The 24,573-nt window shown below is 52.3% G+C and overlaps 1 protein-coding gene across 2 annotated transcripts; it reads left to right on the top strand.

Annotated features, from left to right (window-relative positions):
* Nucleotides 1-447: 447 nt before the first annotated feature.
* MYLIP (myosin regulatory light chain interacting protein) lies at nucleotides 448-24,564 on the top strand. Of its 2 annotated transcripts, none has more exons than XM_032974464.2 (9): nucleotides 448-706; nucleotides 2,341-2,531; nucleotides 17,845-18,036; nucleotides 18,167-18,391; nucleotides 18,944-19,108; nucleotides 19,627-19,759; nucleotides 20,422-20,634; nucleotides 20,878-21,010; nucleotides 21,635-24,564. In XM_032974464.2, exons 1-9 carry the CDS (start codon nucleotides 614-616, stop codon nucleotides 21,994-21,996), a joined length of 1,707 nt encoding a protein of 568 aa, XP_032830355.2. In that variant the 5' UTR covers nucleotides 448-613; the 3' UTR covers nucleotides 21,997-24,564. The 2 variants fall into 2 exon arrangements, with proteins under 2 accessions (XP_032830355.2, XP_032830356.2); XM_032974465.2 differs by having other exon boundaries at nucleotides 449-706; nucleotides 20,878-21,006; nucleotides 21,635-21,858.
* The last annotated feature ends 9 nt before the right edge of the window (nucleotides 24,565-24,573 follow it).

The following is a 24,573-nucleotide window of genomic DNA, read 5'->3' as shown; positions in this document are numbered from 1 at the left end:
CGGTTGTCTCGGCTTGACCACGGGAGTGTGAAATCGTAGTTTGTTGCTCTGCATCGACATCAGCAGCCATACGACGACAAGTAGAAGACGAGGATTGGACGAGCAGGGACCCGGGGAACTTCCGAGATGATTTGGGCAGTCCCAGATTTACGGAGGTTCATTCCGAAGACAAAGATCCCCCGTATAGCCTGAACAGACTGTGAAGGTAAGTGCTGTTTGCGAGCACATATGAAGGCCGGCACGGCACACGAGGGGGTGGGTGGCCAACACCACGCCCGACCGCCTTTGTCTCCCCAGTGGCGATGTTTACGAACCCTATCACCTGGAGCTCATGTGGTGCAAGATCTCCGCATCCCCGCCCACCTGCCTTCAGTCTCGCCCCTCCCCCCCGTCTTGGCGTGCGATTGGTCGAGAGCGGCTTAGGAGGCGTGACTTGCGCCAGCTTTATAAACGGGACCCCTGGCGTGCGGGGCCGCATTTCGTTCGGCGAGAGTTTCTCTTTCGTAATTACGCAACGTCCTCAGCGCTTAAAGGCGCCGAGCGATTCATTAGCGGCAATTAGCCCGGGGAGAGACGGCTTCCTGTCGAAGTGAAGGCCGGGGCCTCTTCAGCCATGACCATCCTGTGCCTCGTCAGCCGGCCGGACTCGGTGGTGATGGAGGTGGAGCTGGACGCGAAGGCGAAGGGGGAAGATTGCGTGAATGAGGTAAACATCATCAGCAGCCGTGGTGTTGTTATCCACTGCTAGATGGCGGTGTACAAGCGAGTCTCAACATCTCATCTTGTCGCTCCATCTCCACGCCTATAGCACACTTAAGTACGGACGCAGAGGTAAAGGCGCAGCCCTGCAATGTCTTCCTCGCGCCACTGCTGACGAAAGGGTCTCTGCTAGAGGGGGTGGGGCGGCGAGTGTATTTGGTCTACTATTCCACACTGACCAGACGTCTCGGAAGATGCGCTCCCTGTACGAGTACAGTACATAAGTACAGCACAGGGCTGCGTAGATACAAACAGTGTAACAGTGTAACTCGACTGGCAATGGGTGTCTGATTGATGCAGATGGTGGCGTCTAATCGACTAGCCGCTTGGTTATCTCTCCAGCAACGACGACTCGTGCTCAGTTCCAGACCACGGCCACCGTCAGTGGCGACTGATAACTGAGCAGAGAACTAAACCGGACCACTCGCTCCTCACGTATCCGCTCGCGCACACTACCGGCGCGATGTATGTACAGTACGTACGTTGAACTTCGTTCACACCGTACGTAGCCAACCGTGCTAATCGGAGGTGCGGGTAAAACTATGGTCGCATAGCCATCCCGAAGATTGACGCCGCGTGCGGAGGCCTTCATCTAGCAGTGGAACGACACTGTGCATTGAAATGCAGTGCTTATCCCCGGTTGCGCATATTTCTAAGTGTGTAAGGTGGCCGAGGTAACTACAGGTATTGGTACAGTCACGCCGTTCCTTGCGTGCGCTAAGCCAGCTAATAGACAATAATTCTAGACAATACTCAGAGACACGGGAGGTGTGTTATTGGCGATGCTGCTCATGCGTCTTCATTATGGTGCTACTTGTCCCCGGAATGGGAATGTTGGATTTCGAACGCTACCATGGCACAGGTATAACGTTGAAGGCTTATACAGTAGTTTAAATCTAGGTTAAGGGTCGACCACGTCATGTACGTTTAACTATTTTCACACCTTATGAAGCCAACCGTGATATTCTCCGAGATTAATGTAAATGCGTACCACCTTGTGGCAGTCCAGCAGTGGTTGTTCTATGGATTACCTCGCCCCGTCCATAGGAATGTGGAATTCCCACGTTCCTATGAACCACCACTGTCGCCCATTAACTCCAGCCGTTACTTTACTGGTGGTCCGTCACCTCCCTATCACTCCTCTATTGCTACTAGCATGGTTACTATTCACGTGAACTTCACTCGTTCATTCCTCCCCTCGTATTGAGGGTACTGTCGATACCAGACACTGTCGTCTCATCCACCGCAGGTCACAACAACTCATCCACCCAACAACAACAACCGCTGTTCGCCACTAAGTGGTGGTGACGTCACCAAGGCACCTGTGCCATGCTAGGTGCACTTTGAGGCTACGTGAAGTGTCGAAGGGCCGCTGGCAGGCGGTCACGGAGCAGACCCAGGCACCAGCAACTCATTCTCCCACTCGCCACACTGCGGGGTCACAACGCTTATCTCGCCTGGTTACACAAAATAAACACTTAAACGATCAAAGCTGGGTGCTACGTGAGTGGTGAGTGGCTGTGCGTGGCCACGGGTACTCACGCGGGTGTCCCGATCACCCCCCCCCTCCACCGTCGCCAGGTGTGCAGGCACCTGCGCATCATCGAGCGCGACTACTTCGGCCTCCAGTACGAGGGCACCAAGGGCGAGACGTTGTGGATCAACCTGCGCAACCGCCTCGGCCCGCAGCTGAGCGGCGCCGCTCCGCACCGGCTGCGCCTCCGAGTCAAGTTCCTCGTGGAGCCTCACCTGCTGCTCCAGGATGAGACCAGGTGAGGCCCCCACGTGCCGAGACGCACGCCGGCCCGGCGTTCGCACGCGAGTGGCGCACGTGTGGTTTTCACGAACTCGAAATTGCGCTTAATCCAGGAAAATCGGAGGTTCTGGTGGTTGGCAACTCGGGTTCAGGCAAAAAGATTTGCCGAAGGATTGGTGTGGCGGTCGCAGACTCCAGGGCTCGGTTTTCTACTTTCATCTGAAGAGCCTCGGGACCATGCTCTACCAGAATGTTTAATTACCGCATGCAAAATATAGTTGGGTCCTTAAATTTTAATCTCAGGGCTCTACGATACATTGGGCCACTATTGAGTCGTGCCGTAGCCAACACGGTGGCATGTAGCATTATATGGCTCGATTATTGCAATTCACTACTACTTCGGGACGTCTGGCAAAAAAATTGCGAATCTGCAGGAGATATACAACTCTTTGTCACGTATCGTGACGGGTACTGCAAGATCCGACCAAGTCTGTTAGGTGCTCGCCGAGTTGCATTGGCTTCCGGTTGCCGAACGAATACATTATAAGATCGTACTCGTTACACACAAATGATCCGCAATACCTTGCTTATCTCGTTAAGGAGCATAAACCATTACGCAAACGCCGGTCATCCTCGCAGCAGCGGCTTTCAAATGTGCTTTTTAGGCTGTCTGGAACACTCTTCCGATATTAGGAAGCCACTGAAACTATTCACTTTTAAATCGAAATTGAAAACTTTTATTGAACTGGTTTTCGATTTAAAGCTTTCATGACTGCAATGATTCATCTTCTTTGGTTTTTTCGGTAAAGTCACGTAGAATGAGAATAAAATAATAAATTGATAAAATAAAATAACACAATAATATTCTCACGACGTTTCGGCCACAACAATGATGAAGGCCGCTTGTGTTGTAGCCGAAACGTCGTGAGAATATTATTGTGTTATTTTATTTTATCAATTTATTATTTTATTCTCATTCTACGTGACTTTACCGAAAGAACCAAAGAAGGTTTTATTGAACTGCTTTTTATATCTAGTTTGTTGTCCTTCCCCCGCACCTACGATTAGCACATACATACATACTGCTGGTGACAGAGATTCCACGGTGCGAGTCTCTCCATAGTACAACTACTGTTGACTTCCCCGCACACAAAGTTGTACTTGTTGTATCTACCCCAGAGGAATGATAGGCTGAGCCATCCCACAACCAGGATTTGAACTCGCAACTTTCGATTGCGAGCCGCTCGCTCTACCACCGAGTGGTTTAATACACTCGAACTCTCGACCTGTTTTGACATTCGGTGACTCATCTGCCAAACTTGCTTCAACCAACCAAGGCTAACTGCTGATAAAATATCAAATATCAAAACCGGTGCAGAGTTTTGCTTCTGTTGAACCAACACTGTTGAAATTATGATCCCAGAAGGCTGTGTGTGTGGCTGATGGGATATGTAAAAATACTTGCATTATTTACACGTGGGGTGGGTGGTGAGGGATATGGAGAGAGCGGAGAGTGAAGGAGGTGGATTGTGGTGATTTTTGATTTTATTATATTTTGCACAGCGACGCCTGTGATTATTTGAAGTTGGTGTGGTTCTTGGGAAATCCCCCCCCTCCTTCCCCTACTGGTGCCCTTTCGTGTGGGTGTCGAGGCGTGCTCGAGCGAGTGTCGCCAAGCTCGATGATGTCATGAGCTGCGGGTTTTAATAAGTGAAACGAAACCAGAGCGAAACAAACAACCTCTGAACCTGTGGATGCAACCTGCACCTCGCTGGGTCTCCTGGGCAGTCCGCTTTGTTTACGGGAAAGACGTTTAAACAAAATGTATGAGAGTGCGTCAATGTCGACATTTGGCAGAATTCAACGTACAGCGGTGATTGGTGATCCAGTACTCCCCGAGTCACTCCAGCCACTCATTCGCTTACTCACTCACCAGCAGTCAGTCGCCTCCCTATCACTCTTCTGTCGCTACTACTACCGTGGTTACTGTTCCCGTGAACTTCACTCGTTAATTTATCCTCCACCTGTGTTGAGGCCTCAGTCTCGACCATACACTGTTATCTCATCCACCACACTCTTCAACCACCACCACTGCACTGTTCAACCACCACCACACTGTTTAACTACCACCACACTGTTGGTCACTTCTCTCTGCTTCTCCCCTCACGCTACTCTACTTCGTTAGTCCTCCCACCGTATTTTTCCTAGGCTCTCATACATAACCTTTCTCAATTCAAGAGTCGTGTTAAGTCTTATCTGTTACAACGTTGATGGTGATGTTTGTTGCTGGCCGCTTGATGTTTTGGGTCTTTATGCCTGAGCTCAGCAATTGTGTAAAACAAGACTAAATGCCGGCTTGCGGACAGTGCCGAGTTACATTGTGCCACACAGGGACAGCTGCCACTGGGGGTGCCCTTTGAATATTTGAGATGAGGTGCAAGGCGCTTGGAGTGGCCGAGGCATTTAACCAACGCAAGATTACAGTGAAGACTTTTATTATTTACAGGAAACATTTTATTGAGTTTAAACCCAACCCGTGAATTATTATCTAAGAGTGAAGAGCAGTAATAAGCAGTAATTTTCCACAGGTTTGGCCAAATCACCCTGTACTGTATCGTGATATCGGATGTATTGATGCATCACAGGATTGTGAGGCTTGGGGGGACCTTCATCCAGCAGTGTATTGACCATGGATGAAAGTAATACGTTCAGACGAATGTCAGGGTGGCCTTGCGGTCGAGCGTGCTACTCACGAGCGGAAGGTTGCGAGTTCAACTCCTGCTTGGCTCGGTTGACTCGTTTGCGCTGGGAGTCGCGCTGTAAAGTCCACCTCTCCCATGGACTGCAATACGCTGCAATATTTCCACGAATTTTTACTGAAAAAAACCTAGAGACCTCGGCCACGTTTCCTCGAACTTTTGTGGATCTGGCCAGGGTTGGCGATAGCAGCACGGCAGGGCGCCCAGCACTGTTTGCGAGTGGCTGCACCCACAAAGACAAAGATCCCTTGTATAGCCTTAACATACTGTTGGGGCAAGTGCTATTAATGAGTAGCACCTATAAAGGCTGGCACGGTACACAAGGGGGTGGCCAGCACCATACCCGACCACCTTTGTCTCCCCAGTAGCGATGTTTACACACTGTAACCAGGTAGTCAGTTGTGGCTGAGTCGACCTAGGGGAAGCCCTGGACTGGTTCAGATAATCGTCACTGATGGTGTTGGTGTCCGTGAGCGCGAATCGAACTCGGGTTGCAGGGTTTGTAATGCAACGTGCTGACCACTACACTTCAGCATGCATCCACACACAGCCACTCACCATCCCCCACAATCTGCCCAGCTACAGCCACACACAGACAACCGCTGTCTTGCCCAATCGGTCTCCACCTCTCTCTGCCGCTCTACCACTAACGCCGCTCCACCACCGACCCCTAACTCGCCAACAATGAAAACACTTATTTTAAAAAAAGAGTCGCTTTAAGCCTGCCTTGTCTGCTTATGCGACTTGTGTTAATAAAATCCGCAGGAGGAAGATGTGTGGCTGGGGTTTGTGGACGTTGTTGGTTTCACAGAACCCGGCCACTTGAGCAAGGCGGTTCGCACTGGGAAGTTTGAGTTCCAGTCCCGGTTGGAGTGGGTTGGCTTGACCCATCATCCCTCTGCGGTCGATAAATGAGTACAAATTTTATGTTGGGAAGTCAATTGTGGTCGTTTTTTAGGATGCTCGCTCCCACCGAATCATCACTGCTGAGTCTCAAAACACTTTCTCAGGAGGGTCCTGCCAAGAGTTTTACAGTCGGGTGGGGTGGGGGCTGATGTTGCTGCTGCTGCTACTGCTGCTGTGATCCCAATTGAAAATCTGCAGGTAATTTTTCAGCTTTGGGATGTTTGGCCAATACTAGCGAGACATGTATATTTGTTATGGGAGGAAACTGGAAGACCCCGAGGAAACCCACTTAGAACGGGGGAGAACATAGAAGCTGAACACAGAGAGGCACGGAGTCGGGAATCAAACCCAGGCACTCCTCGCTGGCGAGGTGCGAGCGTCACCACTGCACCACCATTTTGAGTGCCGCTGCCCCACGCGGCCACTTCCATCCGCAGCTGACGATGGTGCCCGCTCCCTCCACTCGCACAACGGGAAATACATGGCTGCAAGGGGGCGGACAAGCAGAAGAGGCTCGCTGCGAGCTTCCTGTTACCACCACGAGCCCAACCACTCCCTAGCACAGTCCCCGATCTTCGCGCAGCCACACAAAGCGGGTAAACCCCCGCGCGCTGCCTCGTCGCGTTTTATCGGAGTGGTGTCACCAGGGGATAGAGCTCACTTCGCGGAGCCCCTCCACCAGCGGTGGCAGGAAAACCAGAGAACCAGGAGAACACCCATCGGCATGTGAACAAGTGACACGGCTCCGCACAGATAGAATCAACAATCCACGGCTGTGCTGCCCTCTTCTGGCTAGCTCGTAGCCCAAGCCTACAATCACGTGATATTCCCAGTCTCCTGTCTACGGACTCGCCAGGTGCAACACCTGCTTAGCTTCCCAGATCTCAGGGGGTTGGGCATGTTCACGACGACGCGGTTTAACGCATTTTCAGAATTAACAAAGGGCTGGACATGTTACTAAGCGCCAACGTGAGATACTTAAGGGCCAACCATTTAGTACGTACGCAAAAATCTGTTAAAACTTAACCAATGCCCCCCTCCCTGTACGCACGCGTACTTTTTACACCCCCCCCCCCCACCTGCGTATGCTTGACCCCCCGCCCCAAAACCTATAGAACGGCCGATATTTAATCCACGCAGAAACGATGAAGTATTAATAATATTAACGTGTTAAAGCAAACAGTCCACCGCCGGACTATCTAACTCATTTGAAGGCCAATATAGACAAATTATTATCGAGGCTTCACCCCCCCCCCCGTTTCCTATGCGTACGCACATTGGCAGTAGACCCCCCCATACGCAAGCGTACGCATTTGGGTTAACCCCCCCCCACTCCATGCGTACGTACTAGATGTATGGCCCCTTATTACACAGTTGGTGGGTGTAGTGTACAGCCTCCACCCATTGCAGAGGACTTGGACCACCAGACTCCTCATTTACACTGCAGGTAGCAACAACACACTCACCCGCTCACCCACTCACCTACCAACCAGCTCACCTTCCACACTGCAGGTCACAACAACACACTCACCCGCTCACCCACTCACCTACCAACCACCTCACCTTCCACACTGCAGGTCACAACACACTCACCCGCTCACCCACTCACCTACCAACCACCTCACCTTCCACACTGCAGGTCACAACAATACATTCACCCACCCACTCACCTACCCACCACCTCACCCTCCACACTGCAGGACACAACAACACACTCACCCACCCACTCACCTGCCAACTACTTCACCCTCCACACTGCTGGACACAACAACACACTCACCCGCTCACCCACTCACCTACCCACCACCTCACCCTCCACACTGCAGGTCACAACAACACACTCACCCACTCATCCACTCACCTACCAACCACCTCACCCTCCACACTGCTGGACACAACAACACACTCACCCACCCACTCACCTACCAACCACCTCACCTTCCACACTGCAGGTCACAACAATACATTCACCCACCCACTCACCTACCCACCACCTCACCCTCCACACTGCAGGACACAACAACACACTCACCCACCCACTCACCTACCAACCACTTCACCCTCCACACTTCTGGACACAACAACACACTCAACCACCCACTCACCTACCAACCACCTCACCCTCCACACTGCAGGTCACAACAACACACTCACCCGCTCCCCACTCACCTACCCACCACCTCACCCTCCACACTGCAGGTCACAACAACACACTCACCCGCTCACCCACTCACCTACCAACCACCTCACCCTCCACACTGCTGGACACAACAACACACTCAACCACCCACTCACCTACCAACCACCTCACCCTCCACACTGCAGGTCACAACACTTATCATCTGTGTCCTTCCCTGCCCCGCTTTGTAACTCCCTCTTCCATCATCGTCTCTTTCCCGATCCCAGCCTCTCACAACAATAACCCGTTGTTTCAGTTAAGAAAAGCGGCAGCACCCTGTGCATGTTTACAACTTGCATGGTGCTGTTTGTTGCTGGCCACTTCGCGGCTTGAGCCAGTGGCTCCGCACTTCCCCGGGTTTTAAGAAAGGAAAGCCCCAACCACCACCACCACCGCAGCTGCTGCTGCTGTTGCTGCTCGTGTGTTGAGACTTGCGTGTGAACTCTAGTGGCTCGGAGGGGGGGGTTACTATCGGTCACAGCGATGACTCAATCCCGTCGACTACTGCTGCACGTGATGCACCCTTCCATTGTGTGACAGATGGCACACAAAAACACGTACGTGTGTGCACTGTATTGCTGAACTTTTTTCGCACCAACCAACCATATGTACCGTACACGTACACACTAGTACACACTCGTACACACTCATACACACTCGTACACACTAGTACACACTTGTACACACTAGTACACACTTTACCCCACTGTTATTCTCCACTCGATTTGCGTCGTAGTTTGCATGATGTCATGAACCTCCTTCTGTTCTCTACTCCGCCCGCGCCTTCCTCATTCTGTCTCGGTGTAATTACAAGTTGGGATCTATACTCTTTGGTTCTATTCGGTAAAGTCACGTAGGTCTTCCAAAGATACACAAAGTAGATACACCCCTTCATCCCATCGTCTCTACTATCAACTCCCCCACCTATAAACTGGCACGTTTTCTTGCTGATATACTGCGACCTTTCACTGGAAAAACCACCTCTGCGGTACTAAATTCTACTCACCTGGTATCGACAATCAAAGGCATTTCCCTGTCCCCAGACGACCTGCTTGTCAGTTTTGATGTGGTGTCCTTGTTCACCAAAGTCCCGGTACCTGACACCATCGCTATCATTGAAGACCTGGTTCATCAAGGACTGCATACCGATGTACCCCCCCTGGTGAGACATTGCTTAACCAACACATACTTCACCTGGAATGGAACTTTCTACAAACAAACTGAGGGCACCCCAATGGGCTCCCCCCTATCTCCGGTTGTAGCCAACATATTCATGGAAAAATTTGAAACTGACGCCATCCAGACTGCCACTCAACGCCCAACCTTATGGAAGAGGTACGTGGATGACACCTTTGTCATCTGGCCACATGGCCAGCCTGCTCTAGACCAATTCCGCGACCACATCAATTCCATACATCCAGCCATCAGATTTACCATGGAGGTCGAAAAAGATGGCAAACTACCCTTTTTGGATGTCTTAATTAAAAGGAGACATGATGGTTCAATGAGCCACTCTGTCTACAGGAAAGCTACCCATACAGATGCTTACTTGAAACCGGATTCCCACCACCATCCATCCCAGAAGAACTCCCTCATCAAGACTCTATACCATAGAGCCCAATGCATTTCCGACCAGGAACACATTACCAGTGAACTCAAGCACGTACACCAGGCTCTCAGGGCTAATGGTTACTCCGACTACACAATCCGCAAAGCCATCACTCCAGTCATGAAGAAGGATCCTCTTGTGGAGCCACTCAAAACCATCACCTTACCCTACATTGCAGGGGTCACTAAAAAGATCTCCAAAATCCTGAATAAACACAAGATCCAGGTCCGATTCAACACAGTACATAAAATCCGTGATTTAGTTCCATCTGTAAAAGATGCTGTTCCAGACATACAGTACCCGGGCGTTTACAAACTAAAGTGCCTCTGTGGTAGTAGCTACATTGGAGAAACCAAACGACATATCTCGGACCGCATCCGCGAACATAAAGCAGACTTGAAACACGGTAGAACGAACTCCTCTGCCGTGGCAGATCACTGTTATAATTCAGTGGGCTCACATGACATTGACTTCTCCAAGACGGAGGTTCTTTGCAAACCAACCGGCTACCATGAGAGATTCGTTCATGAGGCCATTCACATATATAAGCACAGAGACAATTTCAACCGAGAAGATGGATTCTGGCTTGTTAACCATTGGAAAGATGTTTTAAACCATTTCCGTTCTTAATTAATTGTATTTTACGATGACCTTCAGACCGCAGCTCTTTCGCTGGCATTGACTCTTAATACCTCTCACACCACGGTTAATGGTATGGTTTACAACATGGAGTATAATAGCGCCTCGCAGCTGTCTCTCTCCCCCTCCTCTGTTCCGACCATGGATGAACTCGTCCGTCTAAACGGGGCCCGTAGCTATCCGTGTTGCTAAAGTTGAGGGTAAGAATTCACCCATTTTTTCGCCATATAGCATTGTGATATATAACGACTTATTGTTGGTAGCTTAGCTGATTGGAGAATATAGAGTGTATTGATAACATTAAGGTAATTTATATTTTAGTTTTTTATTGGTTCACTATGTAGTATTCATTATATATTGTATTGTATACCCAGTTACTGTGAATAGCTCAGATGTGTAGTCCTTGACTTCAACATAGCTATTTCTGTGACCAGTCACTAGCTAATCACTCAGTTATTTCAATGCTAAATTCGCCTAGTTATTTCAATGCTAAATTCTCCTGTTTGATTTGTACTAGGTGCCTCGGTGAATGTGTATGCTCTGACTTTAACATAGCTATTTCTGTGACCAGTTACAAGCTAATCACTCAGCTATTTCAATGCTAAATTCTATGCTAATTCCTTTGTCAAGGGGTGCCTCTGCGGATGTGTATGCTTTAACTTTAACATAGCCATTTCTGTGACCAGTCACAAGCAAATCACTCAGCCATTTCAATGCTAAATTATATGCTAATTCCTTTGTCAAGGCGCTGTGTTTCTTCTCACACAGCTTAAAGGTCGTGATCTGAGCGTGGCTTTTTCACTCCAGCGCTGTCCTACCAGACAGTCTCGTCCCTTCACCTGATGAAGGCCGCTTGTGTTGTGGCCGAAACGTCGTGAGAATATTATTGTGTTATTTTATTTTATCAATTTATTATTTTATTCTCATTCTACTTGACTTTACCGAAAGAACCAAAGAAGATGAATCCTTGCAGTCACGAAAGCTTTAAATAGAAATGTATCAAGTGGTTGTTTCTGTATGGAGGGAGAAACAGCTTGGCGGATGGTACGGTCAGAGTATCCGTTTCTCTTGAGGGCCAGGTGTACATGTTTTAATTCACTGGTCAGGTGGTGTTGGTCTGAAATGCAATGTGCCCTGTGGTATAACGTTTTGATGAGATAATTATTTTGAGCTGGGTGGTGGTGGGAATCGGGTTTCAAGTAGGAATCTGTGTGGGTGGGTTTCCTGTAGACAGAATGCCCCAGTGAGCCATCAGGTCTCCTCTCAAACAGAACATCCAAGAATGGTAGCTTGCCATCTTTCTCCACTTCCATGGTGAATTTGATGGCGGGATGTCTAGAATTGATGTGGTGTAGGAAAAGGTTCAAAGCTGGGAGGCCATGTGGCCAAATGACAAAAGTATCATCCACATATCTCTTCCACAGGGAAGGTCTGAGGGTGGAAGTCTGGATGGAGTCTGATTCAAATTTCTCCGTGAAAACATTGGCTATCACTGGTGATAAAGGAGAACCCACCACCTTGTTTGTAGAAGGTGCCATTCCAAGTAAAGTAGGTATTGGTATAGGCAGTGTCTAATCAGCGCAGGTGTATCGGGGTCTAGTCCATGTTGTACCAAATTTTCAATTATTTCAATGGTATCAGGTACCGGGACCTCGGTGAACAGGGAGACCACATCGAAGCTGACAAGGATATTGTCAGGGGACAGTACAACGTCTTTGACCATAGAGACCAAATGAGCTGAGTTAAGTACTGCTGAGGAGGTCTTGCCAGTGAAAGGTAGCAAGGTATCTGACAGAAAACGTGCTAGCTTATAGGTAGGGGAGTTGATCGTGGATACGATGGGTCGTAGTGGAGTGCCTTCTTTATGAATCTTGGGGAGACCATAGAATCTAGGGGGTCTTGCAGCAGAAGGTTTTAAGGAGGGACGTTTAGTTGGTTCGATTAGGGAGATCGAACTTGTGATGATCTTGTTGGTTTTTATAGTTAGGCTATTAGTAGGGTCATTTTTAATTTTTGAGTAACTTCCATCGTTGAGCAGGTTCTGGATTTTGTTGTTGTACGAATCTTTATCCATAATTACAGTTGCGTTGCCTTTGTCGGCTGAGAGGATGACTACATCACTTCTGTTTTTTACATTTGTGAGTTCAGAGTGTTCATTTTTGCTGATGTTGCTAATGGGTTTCTTAGCATTCTTAAGAATAGTGGCTATTTCAGCTCTCGCAACGTCTGCTTGGATGTGTCCTATGCCTTTAAGGGCCACATCGACCTGAGAGATGATATAATCTTCAGGAATATGTTTCGGGGTGACAGCAAAATTTAGCCCTCTAGCCAGTACTGTTTTCAGATTGTCTGAAATCGGGGTGCTACTCTGATTAATGACGATTTTGTTAACGTCTAGTTTTGTTATATGTGGGACTGGGTTCTTCTTTGATAGGTGGTTGAATTTAGAAATCAGGTTAGCTTTGTATTTGACTGAAAGTGAATCGGCAGAAGAAGCAGTCATGTTGTCTACGTGGTTCCAATCAGAAGGTGACATTTTTTGTGTTTGCGTTAAATGAGCTTGTAGGAGAGTCCTGTATAAAGTATCATGTTCAAAACGGAGTAGTCTTATCCTCTCTGAGATTAAAGATAGGCTGGCCTCAAACAGAATCTGTTTAGAATTCGGTGAGGATACAGCAGCAGATGTGAGTGTGAAAGCGATGGGTATTACCTTGTGATCGCGGCATCTTTTGAGGAAGGTCAGCGTCTCGATGAGCTTTGACTTCTTGTCCCGTTGTCTGTTGAAAGCTCTAACAGATAGGTGAAAGCCCTACCCGTAGAGGTTATCAATTCTAGATTTGAAGCTTTCGTGACTGCAAGGATCCATACTCTTTGGTTATATTCGGTAAAGTCATGTAGGTAAAAATAAAATAACAAACATCACGACGAAGTTGGGATCTCTCCACGCTTCTTTGTGCACCGTTAAGTGTTTGTTCCATATTTTTGGGTCATGACCACCGCTGTTTTGTAACCATGTGTCACAGCAGGTAGTGCGCACTGATTGAAAACCTCATCGTCATCATGATCAAATTAAAATCAAGTACAGGCTTGAGCTGGTGTTCTGTCTCTCCCACACACGCTCAACCACGCGACAAGAACACAAAGACACACGCATGAACACACACAACCGTACGCCACACACAGGCACACATGCTTGAACACACACAACACGACACACAGAAACGCATACGTGAACCCACACACATACAACCACACGCACGTAAAGACAACAATAACCGCCATTCGCCACTAAGTGGCGGTGACGTCACCACGACGCTGGTGCCAGGCTATGTGCACGCTGAGGCCACGTGAAGTGTCGAACGCCCGCTGGCAGGAGGTCACGGGGCAGACCCAGGTGCCACGGGTAGACTGACTGAGATGACTGGCTGATGCACCACCTGTGCCCCCTACTGTGCCAACTTGCTGTGCTTTAGCCACCCGGCGCTCCGCTCGTTGTTGTGAGCGTCGCTCCTCCGCCCTCCGTTGTTGTTGGAGGGCGACTGCCTCCAACTGCCCGGTAGCGTCCTTCACGAGCCTCCTCCACAGAGGCCAATCTTGACACCGCTGGTACCATTCATCGGCAAGTCCACTCAGCTCCACGTCCTCCTGTACCACATCACTCCATCTCTTCTCTAGCCCGTGCCGCGCCCGTTTAGCCCCCTCAATCCGGCCGAACAAAAGCTGTTTAGGCATGCGGTGGCTGGGCATGCGGGCTACATGACCCAACCAACGCAGCCTTGCCTGCCGGAGGAGCTCACCGATGGGGCTTTGTCCAGGTCTTTCAAGGATACATGAGCTCACACAATCCAGCCTGGTTAAAGTGAGGATGGATCGTAGGCAGGCCAGCCTAAACGTTTCTAACCGGCGAAGATGTTCCATTAGGGGGGTCCACGTTTCGCAAGCGTAGAGAAGGGAGGGAATGACTGTGGCCGAGAAGACCTGAAGCTTCGTGCGGATCGACAGATCAGGTAGCTTCCACACAGCGTTACATAACCGATTAAAAGATAATGCAACTCGATTGATTCGGAGTGAGACCTCTGCTGTCAAACCAGAACCGGTCATGGGCACACTGCCCAGGTATGGGAAACTCTCCACTCTCTCCACAACTGCCCTATCACCAATTGGGAGTTGTGGGGGTGGAGTGTCCAATAGTACAAAATACCCAGGCAGGTGCTTAGTTTTGGTGGGGCTGATGGTAAGTCCCCACCTCTTAGTGGGAAGCTCTAGGTTCAGCATCAGCGCCTCCAACTCCTCCTCTGAGTGAGCAGCAATTACCAGATCATCGGCATACATAATATGGTTGAGCAATAGGGAGCCATCCCTTGACTGCCCTCGGGTATCGATCAGCCGAAAAATTGTATCTGTACCAGATGGAAATTCCTCCGGTACGGCTATTGAAAGCTTCACGAACTACGTGGTCGAAAAAGATGTTAAATAATGTGGGAGCCAGAGGACATCGCTGTCGCACCCCAAAATGAACAGGGAATGGCTTCGACTACAGGCCAGGTAGTTTTATCCAGGCCCGCTCACCATCATGAAGGTCCTTTATGATCGTGAGCAGTGGGTCAGGGACTCTGAAGGCACGAAGAACAGCCCAGAGCCCAGGCCTACTGATGGTATCATAGGCCTTGACCAGGTCAATAAAGCAAAGATGTAGGTCTTGTTGGAATTCCCTACACCTCTGCTGTAACAGACGGAACAATATATGGCATCTGTGCAGAACCACCCTTTCCTGAAACCACATTGGGGCTCCGAAAGCCTCTCTTCAGCCTGCCTGGCAAGGTGATGTTGAATAATCCTTGCCAGGACCTTTCCCGGCACACTGAGGAGTGAGATGCCCCTGTAGTTGTTACAGTCTGTGCGGTCCCCCTTCTTAAAGAGGGGGACCACCAGGGCATCCTTCCAATTCTGCGGAACCCGTCCAGTGGTTCAGACTGTTGTTATGTCATGTAGGGCAGTGTGCACAAACGCCACCCTCCCTCAGCATTTCGCTTAGGAGATCATCTCTGCCGGTGTCTTTCCTGGTCTCAGGCTCTGGATCGCCTTCAGTACTTCCTCAACAAATGGCACCTCAGCCAACCACTCACAGGGGGTGACTTCCTATTCCAATATTTGAGGCACCGCAGCCTCAGCAGGGTCATCCCCACTTTGTCCCACGATGTTTTCCAGGCTGAGGGATTTCCCCTCCCCCAGAACCTCACAGAAATGCTCAGAAGATTTGCAAACCTGTTCCTGGGGGGTCGGAGATTGGATCACCGTTTTAACCCCTAATGATGGTAATAGGTGTGGCGCTGCAGGTTACTTTTTTGATGGAATTAAAGAGCGATTTGTGATCACGGGCCATTGAGGCAGACAAAGACACGCCTGAACACACACACAGCCACACGACACGCACAGACACGCACACATGTGAACACGTGCGTGAATATAAACACCTCGACAGCCATGTGTGTGTGTCTGGTGGGGTGTATAAGCATTGCCACTGGGAGACAAAGGCGGTCGGGCGTGGTGCTCGCCACCCACGCCCTTGTGTATTGTTCCGACCTTCATAGGTGCTCGCAAACAGCACTTTGCCCCAACAGTCTGCTAATAGGCTATACGGAGAGGTCTTTGTCTTGTATTCGTGTGCATGTGTGCGCCTCTCCCGCCACTTGCCCCCTGTGGCATTTCACAAACAACCGCTCACCTGCCCCGACCAAAGAGCCGAGCTCCCTTTGTCCTCACCATCTTTCCTTGTTTGTTGGCCCCAGCGCCGCGTGGCACAAACACGCAGCACACACATACACGACACGCACACATGCGACACACGCGCGGCACATGCACGGTCTTGTTGGAGCCGGGCAGGGGTGTTGTTGGCAGTTGTTCGCGAGCTCCGCTTGGTGTTTGTTCGAGCGTGGATGCACGCTCTTACACATGTCTCACGGGGGCGCCACTTTCGTAGCCGGAGGGCGAACGCGGGAGGAACGAGCGCGAATGCGCATTGCACGGACCGCCGGGCTCACGGGCTTGAACACGCTACGCGGAGTGTTCACAAACAACTTCCACCACGTAGATGGGGAGGACGATTCGCCTCCTTCCCATATCGTCGGTCCCTCCGCATTGAAAATGAAAGTTTTTTTAACACATCCCGTGAGCCACATGGCATTTATAGGAGTGCATAATGCACACCATTGTATCGGCTGCCGTACCGGCTATGGAACCGGTAAATCTATGCGCTGCTGCCCATGACACCAATTCTGGGGCAGCTCCCCGCATCTCTCAGCTGGAGAGACGTTTCGTCCATTGCTAGAGCCGGTTCTGTCTTGTGTGCCAAATCGCTCACTAGTTTTGACTGATCTTGCGTGCGTTTTAGCAGTGAAGCAGAACCGATTTGATTCTTCTGGGTGGACGGAGCCGTTGAGGGGGGGGAGGATTTAAGTTACCGGCACCGCTGTTTTTAAACTGCCGCACCGGGAGATGGCATCGAACTGGCGACCTCTGGATTGGCAGTCCGGCGTGCGCACCGTGACACCGCCACGGTGGCAGCCGAGTTTGTTTACAACGAGCGGCCCCGAGCCTCGTGGACCTCTGGACGGGAAGTCCCTGTGACTCGGCGAGCCTCCCTCAACGCGAATGGGAGAAGCCCAGGAGAAGTCGGAGCCGGCGTGGGGTTCGGTGAACTGGAGCAGTCAGAGACTGGAATGCGTGAAGGCGGACGTGATGGTTCTGTAACTGGAGTTTTCTGTGAACAGTTTTTAAAAATAATTTGACCGAGCCATGTTTGGTCACAGGAAATGTATTTTGATTAATATTATTGTCAGGTTGTAAGCACTGTTTTCAATATCACCTATTCTGCAGTTGTTATGACTTGGGATTTCTATTTGCTTGACTGTGGTGTGATGAGATGGTATGATGGTGTGGTGAGATGGTGTGGTGAGATGGTGTGATCAGGTGATATGATTGTATGTATGTACGTCCAAATTATTTCTCACCGTACGTATATCGCGTGCGGTGTGATAGCCATGATAAGCCTGTGAGCTTTTTGAGCAGATTAATGTCAGCTGCCGACTAACACCGGCCCTAGCCCTACTCCGTTGCCCGCCGAGTTGCCACGGTCACCCGTGGTCTGTAAAACGTGTTGCCCGGCGACCGTTGCTGGCGACGATCGCTTTGACCTCTCTCCACCTCTCCCCCGCTCCTCCCTGCCACGCCGGCGCAGGCACCAGTTCTACCTCCACGTGCGAGAGGAGCTGCGGCTAGGCCGGCTGGTGTGCCGCGACGATAGCGCCGTGAGGCTGGCGGCGTTAATTATGCAAGCCGAAGTGGGCGACCACGGCGCCCTGCGCGGCGGCAGCAACAACGACAACGCCGCTGCCGTCTACGACCGCCTGGGCGGCGCCGATCCCGCCAGGTGAGACGCAGGGCGCTCGACGGTCCGCGGCGCAGCTTGCCAAACCTTCCCTCTCCTCCCGCCGCGTGACGGTGTGGCCGGCGCTCACCGCTCGGCGTCCCTCTCTCTTCCCATTTCCGCCCTCCCTCAGCGTGTCCGAGTCGCACCGCGCCCTTGGCGGGTGCTCGCGTGCCACGGCAGAGTACCGCGCGCTGCAGGAAGCGGCCGCCCTGCCGGGGTTTGGCGTGGAGTGGCACTCGGTGTGGGACGACGCCGGGCGGCGCCGCCTGCTCGGCGTGGGCTGCGACGGCGTGGCGGTGTGCGAAGCCGGCGTGGCGCCGTGCGGCGACGGCGCGACCCGCGTCCCCCTGCGGCGGTGAGCGACCTCGGTGAAAATCGTCAGCGCGGCACCTGTTGATGGCGCCGGTTGGTTTTGACCCGGTTAGAATAATTTGGCTTGAAAATCTTTCGAGATGGGGGGGGGGCATCTCTCCCGCTCCGGTGTCAAGCGCGTAATCGCATGCTCGCACGCACAAAGAATCCCCCGTGTGGGGGCAAGTGCTGTGAGCGAGCACCTCATGCAGGCCGGCACGGCACACCATGGGGTGGGTGGCCAATACCACGCCCGACCGCCTTTGTCTTCCAACTGGCGATGTTTACGCACCGCAAGGCTCTCCGCACACACATGTACACACGCGTACACAAGCATACACAAGCGTATGCACGTGCACACATGTAGACGCGTACACACACGTTAGCATCCGTCACTCGCACTGCATGCATATTTACGAACCACACCCAGTCAATAATTCGCACAAGTCTAGAAATGTCTGGGGTAAAGTGTGGGTATGCCACCTTCAGACATGTCTGGTGCCACTCTGCGTTGTGACTCTGCGGTGCGACTCTGGGTTGCCTCTCCGCAGTGCAGGATTCCGTTCCCCACAATCCACGCAGCCACGCAGTCCAATAAGCGCGTCGTGTTCTCGGTGCTGGGCGACGGCGTCGAGCCCGAGGAGACGAGGTTCCGGCTCGTGAGCAGCCACGCAGCAAACGGGCTGTACCGGGCCGTCACCGAGGCCCACGCCTTCTACCGGTGAGTGCGACGCCCGTGCGTGTCGTGCGTGTCGTCCGTGTCGTGCGTGGGAGATGTGAGCGTGATGTGCGAGTGCCATTGTGTTCGTGACAAAGTGGATCGAGCCTGGCACAAGCACTAGTGACTTCACCATCACTTTGTGGTGAATGACGCCTGTTGTGTGTGCGTGCAAGGTGTGCGTGTGTGCGTGTGTACCGGCTGGCACAGTAGGCAGCACGGGTAGTGCATCTGCCAGTCGTCTGGACTTGTGATCCTGAGGTTGCCGGTTCGACATCTTCTGGCTCAGCAGTGGAAACGTGGAACGTTTCTCAAATCTCCCCCAAAAAAACAGTGTAAATGGGTTCACTGCAGTTAGTTGGTAGGTATGTTGTGTGTGATGGGGTAAAGCGTGGGTACTTCCACCTCTGCCAAGACATCCGGGCAGCGTGCAAGGGTCAAACAAAGCAAGTGGTTGCAGGGCCGCGCCTTTGGCCATACCGTTACGCGCGAGGTGACTGCGGCGCGGTGTGCGGCCCCAGGTGCGACACGGTGAACGATGCGGTCACAGCGCAGTACAGCCGCGACTTCAAGGGACACCTGGCCTCGCTGCTCCTCAGCGAAGACATCGACCTTGGCAAGAGATTCGTGTTCGACATCCGGCGAACCTGCAAGGTGCGGCAGCTTTCCCCGCGGGGGGCGGGGAGGGGTGGAGGGGTTGTGATTCACGAATCGTGTCTGATTAAAACATATGTGTGCTTAACTGCCATACTGCAGGTCGCAACTCACTAATTCATCGACTCGCTCACTCAATCACTTACTCAATCACTCACTCAGCTGCTCACTCAATCGCTCACGCAACAACCCATCCACATACCCACCCTCTCGCTCACATTCTTACTCACCCATTCAATCATTCACCCACTCAATCACTTACCCACCCATTAATATACAATCACCCGCTCGCTCACACACTCACCCACTCAACCACCCACCCACTCAATCACTCGCCCATCCATCGACATACTCGTTCACACACTCACCCACTTGCTCACCATGCAGCAGGTCACTCCACTTCTCTTTGTACTTCTTCCCTCACACTGCTCACCTCTGGAATTCCTTTCCATCGTCTCTTGTTTCTCTCAAGAAATGCGTTATCTACTCTTATCAATTGCAACTCTTAGTTCTTTGTGTTGCTGGCCATTTGACGTTTTGGACTGCACTCAGATGGTGGTGATGATGAAGGTGGTGATGGCGGTGATGATGATGATCGTGGTGAAAATAATGGTGGTGGTGATGGTAGTAATACGGCGTGTGATCCCCATCACCGTCGCCAGGAGGTGTACGACCATTGCCGGCGACAGCTGTACCACACCGCCGTGGTGGGCGACGAGGGGACACCCAGGCCGGCGGGGAGGGGCACGCCGGGAGGGTGCTCCCCGGGGGCCACAACGGTGGAGGACACCGGCACCTGCGAGCCGTGTCCATCCCCCCCGGCGTCTCTGTCTGCGCCCCCCACGCCCGCCCAGCGCCGCCGCGACATCCAGCAGGTGGGAGATTGCTTCGGCGGCCGCACCCACATGGCAACACCCGCATATGGTAACGACAGCCTCGTGGCAAAAACACCAGCACGGCAAGACCGACGGAGCAAATCAATCTTGGATGAAAGTCGGCGCTCGCCGACACCCACCGGCCCCGACAGTGCAGCGCTCCCGGGGTAACCTTGGTGCCGCATGTGTGCGCGTGTGGTCCGGTGCGTGTGCGTGCGTGTTTGTGTGCGTGCGTGCGTGCAGCTGGAGGAGCGGCTGCGTGCGCTGCAGGAGGCGATGCTGTGCAGCGCGTGCTGCCACGGGGACATCGATGCTGCGTTCTGCCCCTGCGGCCACATGGTGTGCTGCCGCGGCTGTGCCGCGCGCCTCCGGGTCAGTGCGTCTCGCCCCCCCCCACCCCCCCTTACCGCTCGTCACGGTCGCAGGGGAATGCCCCACGCCTCAAATGAGCACTGAGGCATCGGCGATCCATCTCCCGTTCGCAGCCCTGCGGAGTCGGTGGCGGAAATCCACATTCCTGTGGCAGGGGACGAAGTCTATTGAGCGCCCAGCCTCCCTGTCGACTTCCCCGCCAAGTGGCGCTCGTTTGTATGAACCCCGCGATGGAGTGATGATGGGCCGCTTGAACTCGCGACCTCCCACAACTGTGAGCCCGCTGAGCCCCGTCGGCCGGTTGAGCTGCGGCCGTGCGAGTCGTGAGGATAACTGGGGCCCCGTTGTTCTTCCCTGCGCGATCGATAAAATCGTCACCGCTTTGCCAGGAAGTCGACAGTTGTCCTATGGATAGAGATCACTCCCGTTGTAGGAACGTGGAATTTCCACCACTGGCCCAATGCTGTAAATGAGAGATGAACACCGACTCAATGCAGCGCTCTGACCTCTGACCCTTGAGTCAGGAGTGCAAGCTATCCCACACAAGCACCGGGTGCACGCTAACAGCACTTGCCCTATCGGTCTGCTGAGGCTACACAGGGGATCTTTGTCTTTGTCTTGCCCGCAGGCCTGCCCCTTGTGCCGCTGCGATGTGGACCGCGTGCAGCACGTCTTCCTGCCGGTGTGTCCCAAGCTTCTACGCCTCAACTCCGAGCTGTAGCCTCGCCACTCGCCGGTCACCCTCGCCACTCTTCCTCGCCCTCACCCCTCACCGCTCGATTCGACCTCCTCCACGTCTTGCCGTCGAACAAAGAAACTCAAAAAGCGTCTTGGACTGAATTCCGCGCGGCCTTCTCCGTCGACTGGCCGTGTGAGATCTCGAGAGACTCGTTTGCAACGCGGCGAGACGCCCCTCCCCCATCCATGTCTGGCTGGTTCCAGGACTCGCAGCACGTCGCCGTGCGTCTGCGAGAGACTTGGCGGCAGTGACGACGGTGGCGGCCGCCTTGCAGGGGAAACCGCTGCTGGGCGCGGCGGTTGTGTCGTGCTACGGAACCCGCCACTGCCGCCATTGCGGCCGTTGCGGTCATGGCGGTCGCCCCTCCCAGCAGCTTGAACTGAGGCAGTGCGTTTTTCAAGCGCGAAGCGCCCGAGCGCAAAGTGCAGCGAAGAGTCGGAGCACGTTTTGACGAGCGACGTCTCGAGAAAAGTGGTCGCGGAAGACAGAGGAAGAGTTCTAGATAAGTGTGGAGAAAATCCATGGTCGCTTCTTGCCTTGACACGGTGGGCCCTGTGCCCTCCCAACTCCCACCAGTTTGCGTACCACGGCACCGTGGGAAACGCTCAACCTGGGCGTCCGGCTGTTCCACACCAGCAGGTGTCGGGAAGAGACGCCAGAGAGAGAGACACGGGAGCCGTCGCTGGTTCCGTTCGTCCTGAGTTGATGCGCTTTCACCGGCCTTGCCCAGCAGATGACGGGAACCCCTCTGAAGCTGATGTTTTCGAGGTGTCGCGTCCGCTCTCTCTACAAGAGCCGCCCTCCCATCACGTGTTTGTCCGTGCCCGGGCCGTCCCGTGTGTAATACAAAATGATCTTTCAGCATCGTCACGGAGAACGCGAGGAACAATAAATCGCCGGACAATTTGCCTCCTTCCTTATCTGGCTCTCTACAAACAATACAAATGCTTTCACACATCCCATCAGCTACGAGGTATTCTTTCTGGTTGTGTGTATCAGAATCAGAATATTTATTTATATTGGAGGAATCCGATGAGCTAGAAAGCTCTTTTGCACAGATGTCAGTTACAATATCAAACGATACAAAAACACAATAGTGAAAAGCATAGGTAAGGTAAACAAATCACTTAAATAAATATACAAATACAACTAAACTAGTTTTATTTTACCAGGCAAAGTCCACTGAGCTATTAACCTATTATTCAGAAGTGACCTAGCCACAAATGATAGCTCAACAGTGGCTTATCAATCTGGAAATTGATAGCAGCAAAGTAATCTAAATAATCTGCACCGTTTTAAAGATTCAATGTCTCCTCAGGGTTTTTGTAAACCAATGCACTGCTGCACTGCCCAGACCGTCTCTGTCATTCGTTTGATTAACGGATAGCGGACTCTACTACATCACTCCATCACTGGCGAGGAGAGGGCGAGATCACCTCCATGACGGTATCCATGCTGCCTCCCCCTCACACGGGTACAGGTTGGCTTAGCGGTGCCACCCGCAGTGGCGAAACGAGCCACGTTGACGATCGACCGATTCACAAAACTACAAACCCGCCACCGATTCCCACCGAGAGAGAGATCGTGGCAGCTGGCGAAACAATGCGACGGACAAATCCACTGCCGTGTGCTGCTGTTACAGGATCCCCCTCGGCCTGCATTCTGACTTTGGTGGCCAAGACGCACGTGTGACTATTAACATTTCTTTTTTATTTGGTTCACATTTTTATTGCGTTTTGTGCGTGGTTCCTGATTTCTGAGTCGTGCACAAAAGTCTTAGACTAATTTTTATTAAAGTGTTTTTTTTTTTACTGAACCTGGGGCGCCGCTTCCAACCGGGTTCCCTCCTCGCAGGCAACTTTTGGTGTCACCGCCATGCCGAGCAGCCTTCAGGTCGTGTCCGCGACTCTGCTGCGCGTCTAGCGGTCTCAGTGGGGGGGGGGGGTGGGGTGACACGCGTCCGCGACGCTGTTGTGCCACGTAGACGTCACGTTTGTGCGACTTGGCGATCGCCAAGAGTGGAGTGTGGAGGGAGCCGCAGCGTTGGGAGTCTCCTCTCTCGGCAGAACAATTCCCGACGGGGTTTTTACGACGTTCTGGTTCCATTCGGTGGTCAAAGTGTCACGACAGAATTGCTGGGTATGGCGGCTGTTCATCCAGCAGCTTATGTTCACCGACTCGCACGCACGCTCTCACGCACGCTCGCTCGCGTCTCGCTCGTTCGCATCTCGCTCGATCGCATCTCGCTCGATCGCATCTCGCTCGATCACATCTCGCTCACTCACTCTCACACGCTCGCTTATGCCCTTGCCCACTGATGCCCTCTCACACGCACCCTCACACACAGTCACACACGCACCCTCACATGCTCAGTCACACATGCAGCCTCGCACCCTCACAGATTCGCACGCACAGTCACCCATGCGCACTCGCCTGCAACCTCCCACTCACTGCCGTTTCCCCTCTGCGGAAACGTCGCGGCATAGGAATGGGAGCACGCTCCCACCACCACACTTGCGTGGTCACGTGACTATTGCCGTTGCTTGGTCACGTGCTGGTTCTGTGGTCACGTGACGATTGCGATTGTGTGGCGTCGACCCAGTCGGGGCAGCTGCGAAACCCTTCGTCCCATCCGCCACTCTTGCCCCGTTCTTTCTCTTTTGCGATGCACACTTCCGCTGTTACACTTCTCGGTCCTCCCTTCTTGGCTTGGCGGAGCCTCTTGCAGGACACTTTGAGTGTTATTGTTTTATTGCCAATGTGTTTTTTTTTTGTTTTTATATTTAACGGTGTAATAAAGTTCACTTTAGCCTTTTCAAGATGTGACG

This window comes from Petromyzon marinus, chromosome 54 (genome assembly GCF_048934315.1).
Source record: "Petromyzon marinus isolate PM22_M1 ecotype Great Lakes invasive population chromosome 54, UKy_Petmar_22M1.pri1.0, whole genome shotgun sequence".
NCBI classification, from domain to species: domain Eukaryota; kingdom Metazoa; phylum Chordata; class Hyperoartia; order Petromyzontiformes; family Petromyzontidae; genus Petromyzon; species Petromyzon marinus.
Note: the sequence above shows the minus strand (reverse complement) of the source record. Positions and strands in the feature narration are given on the sequence as shown.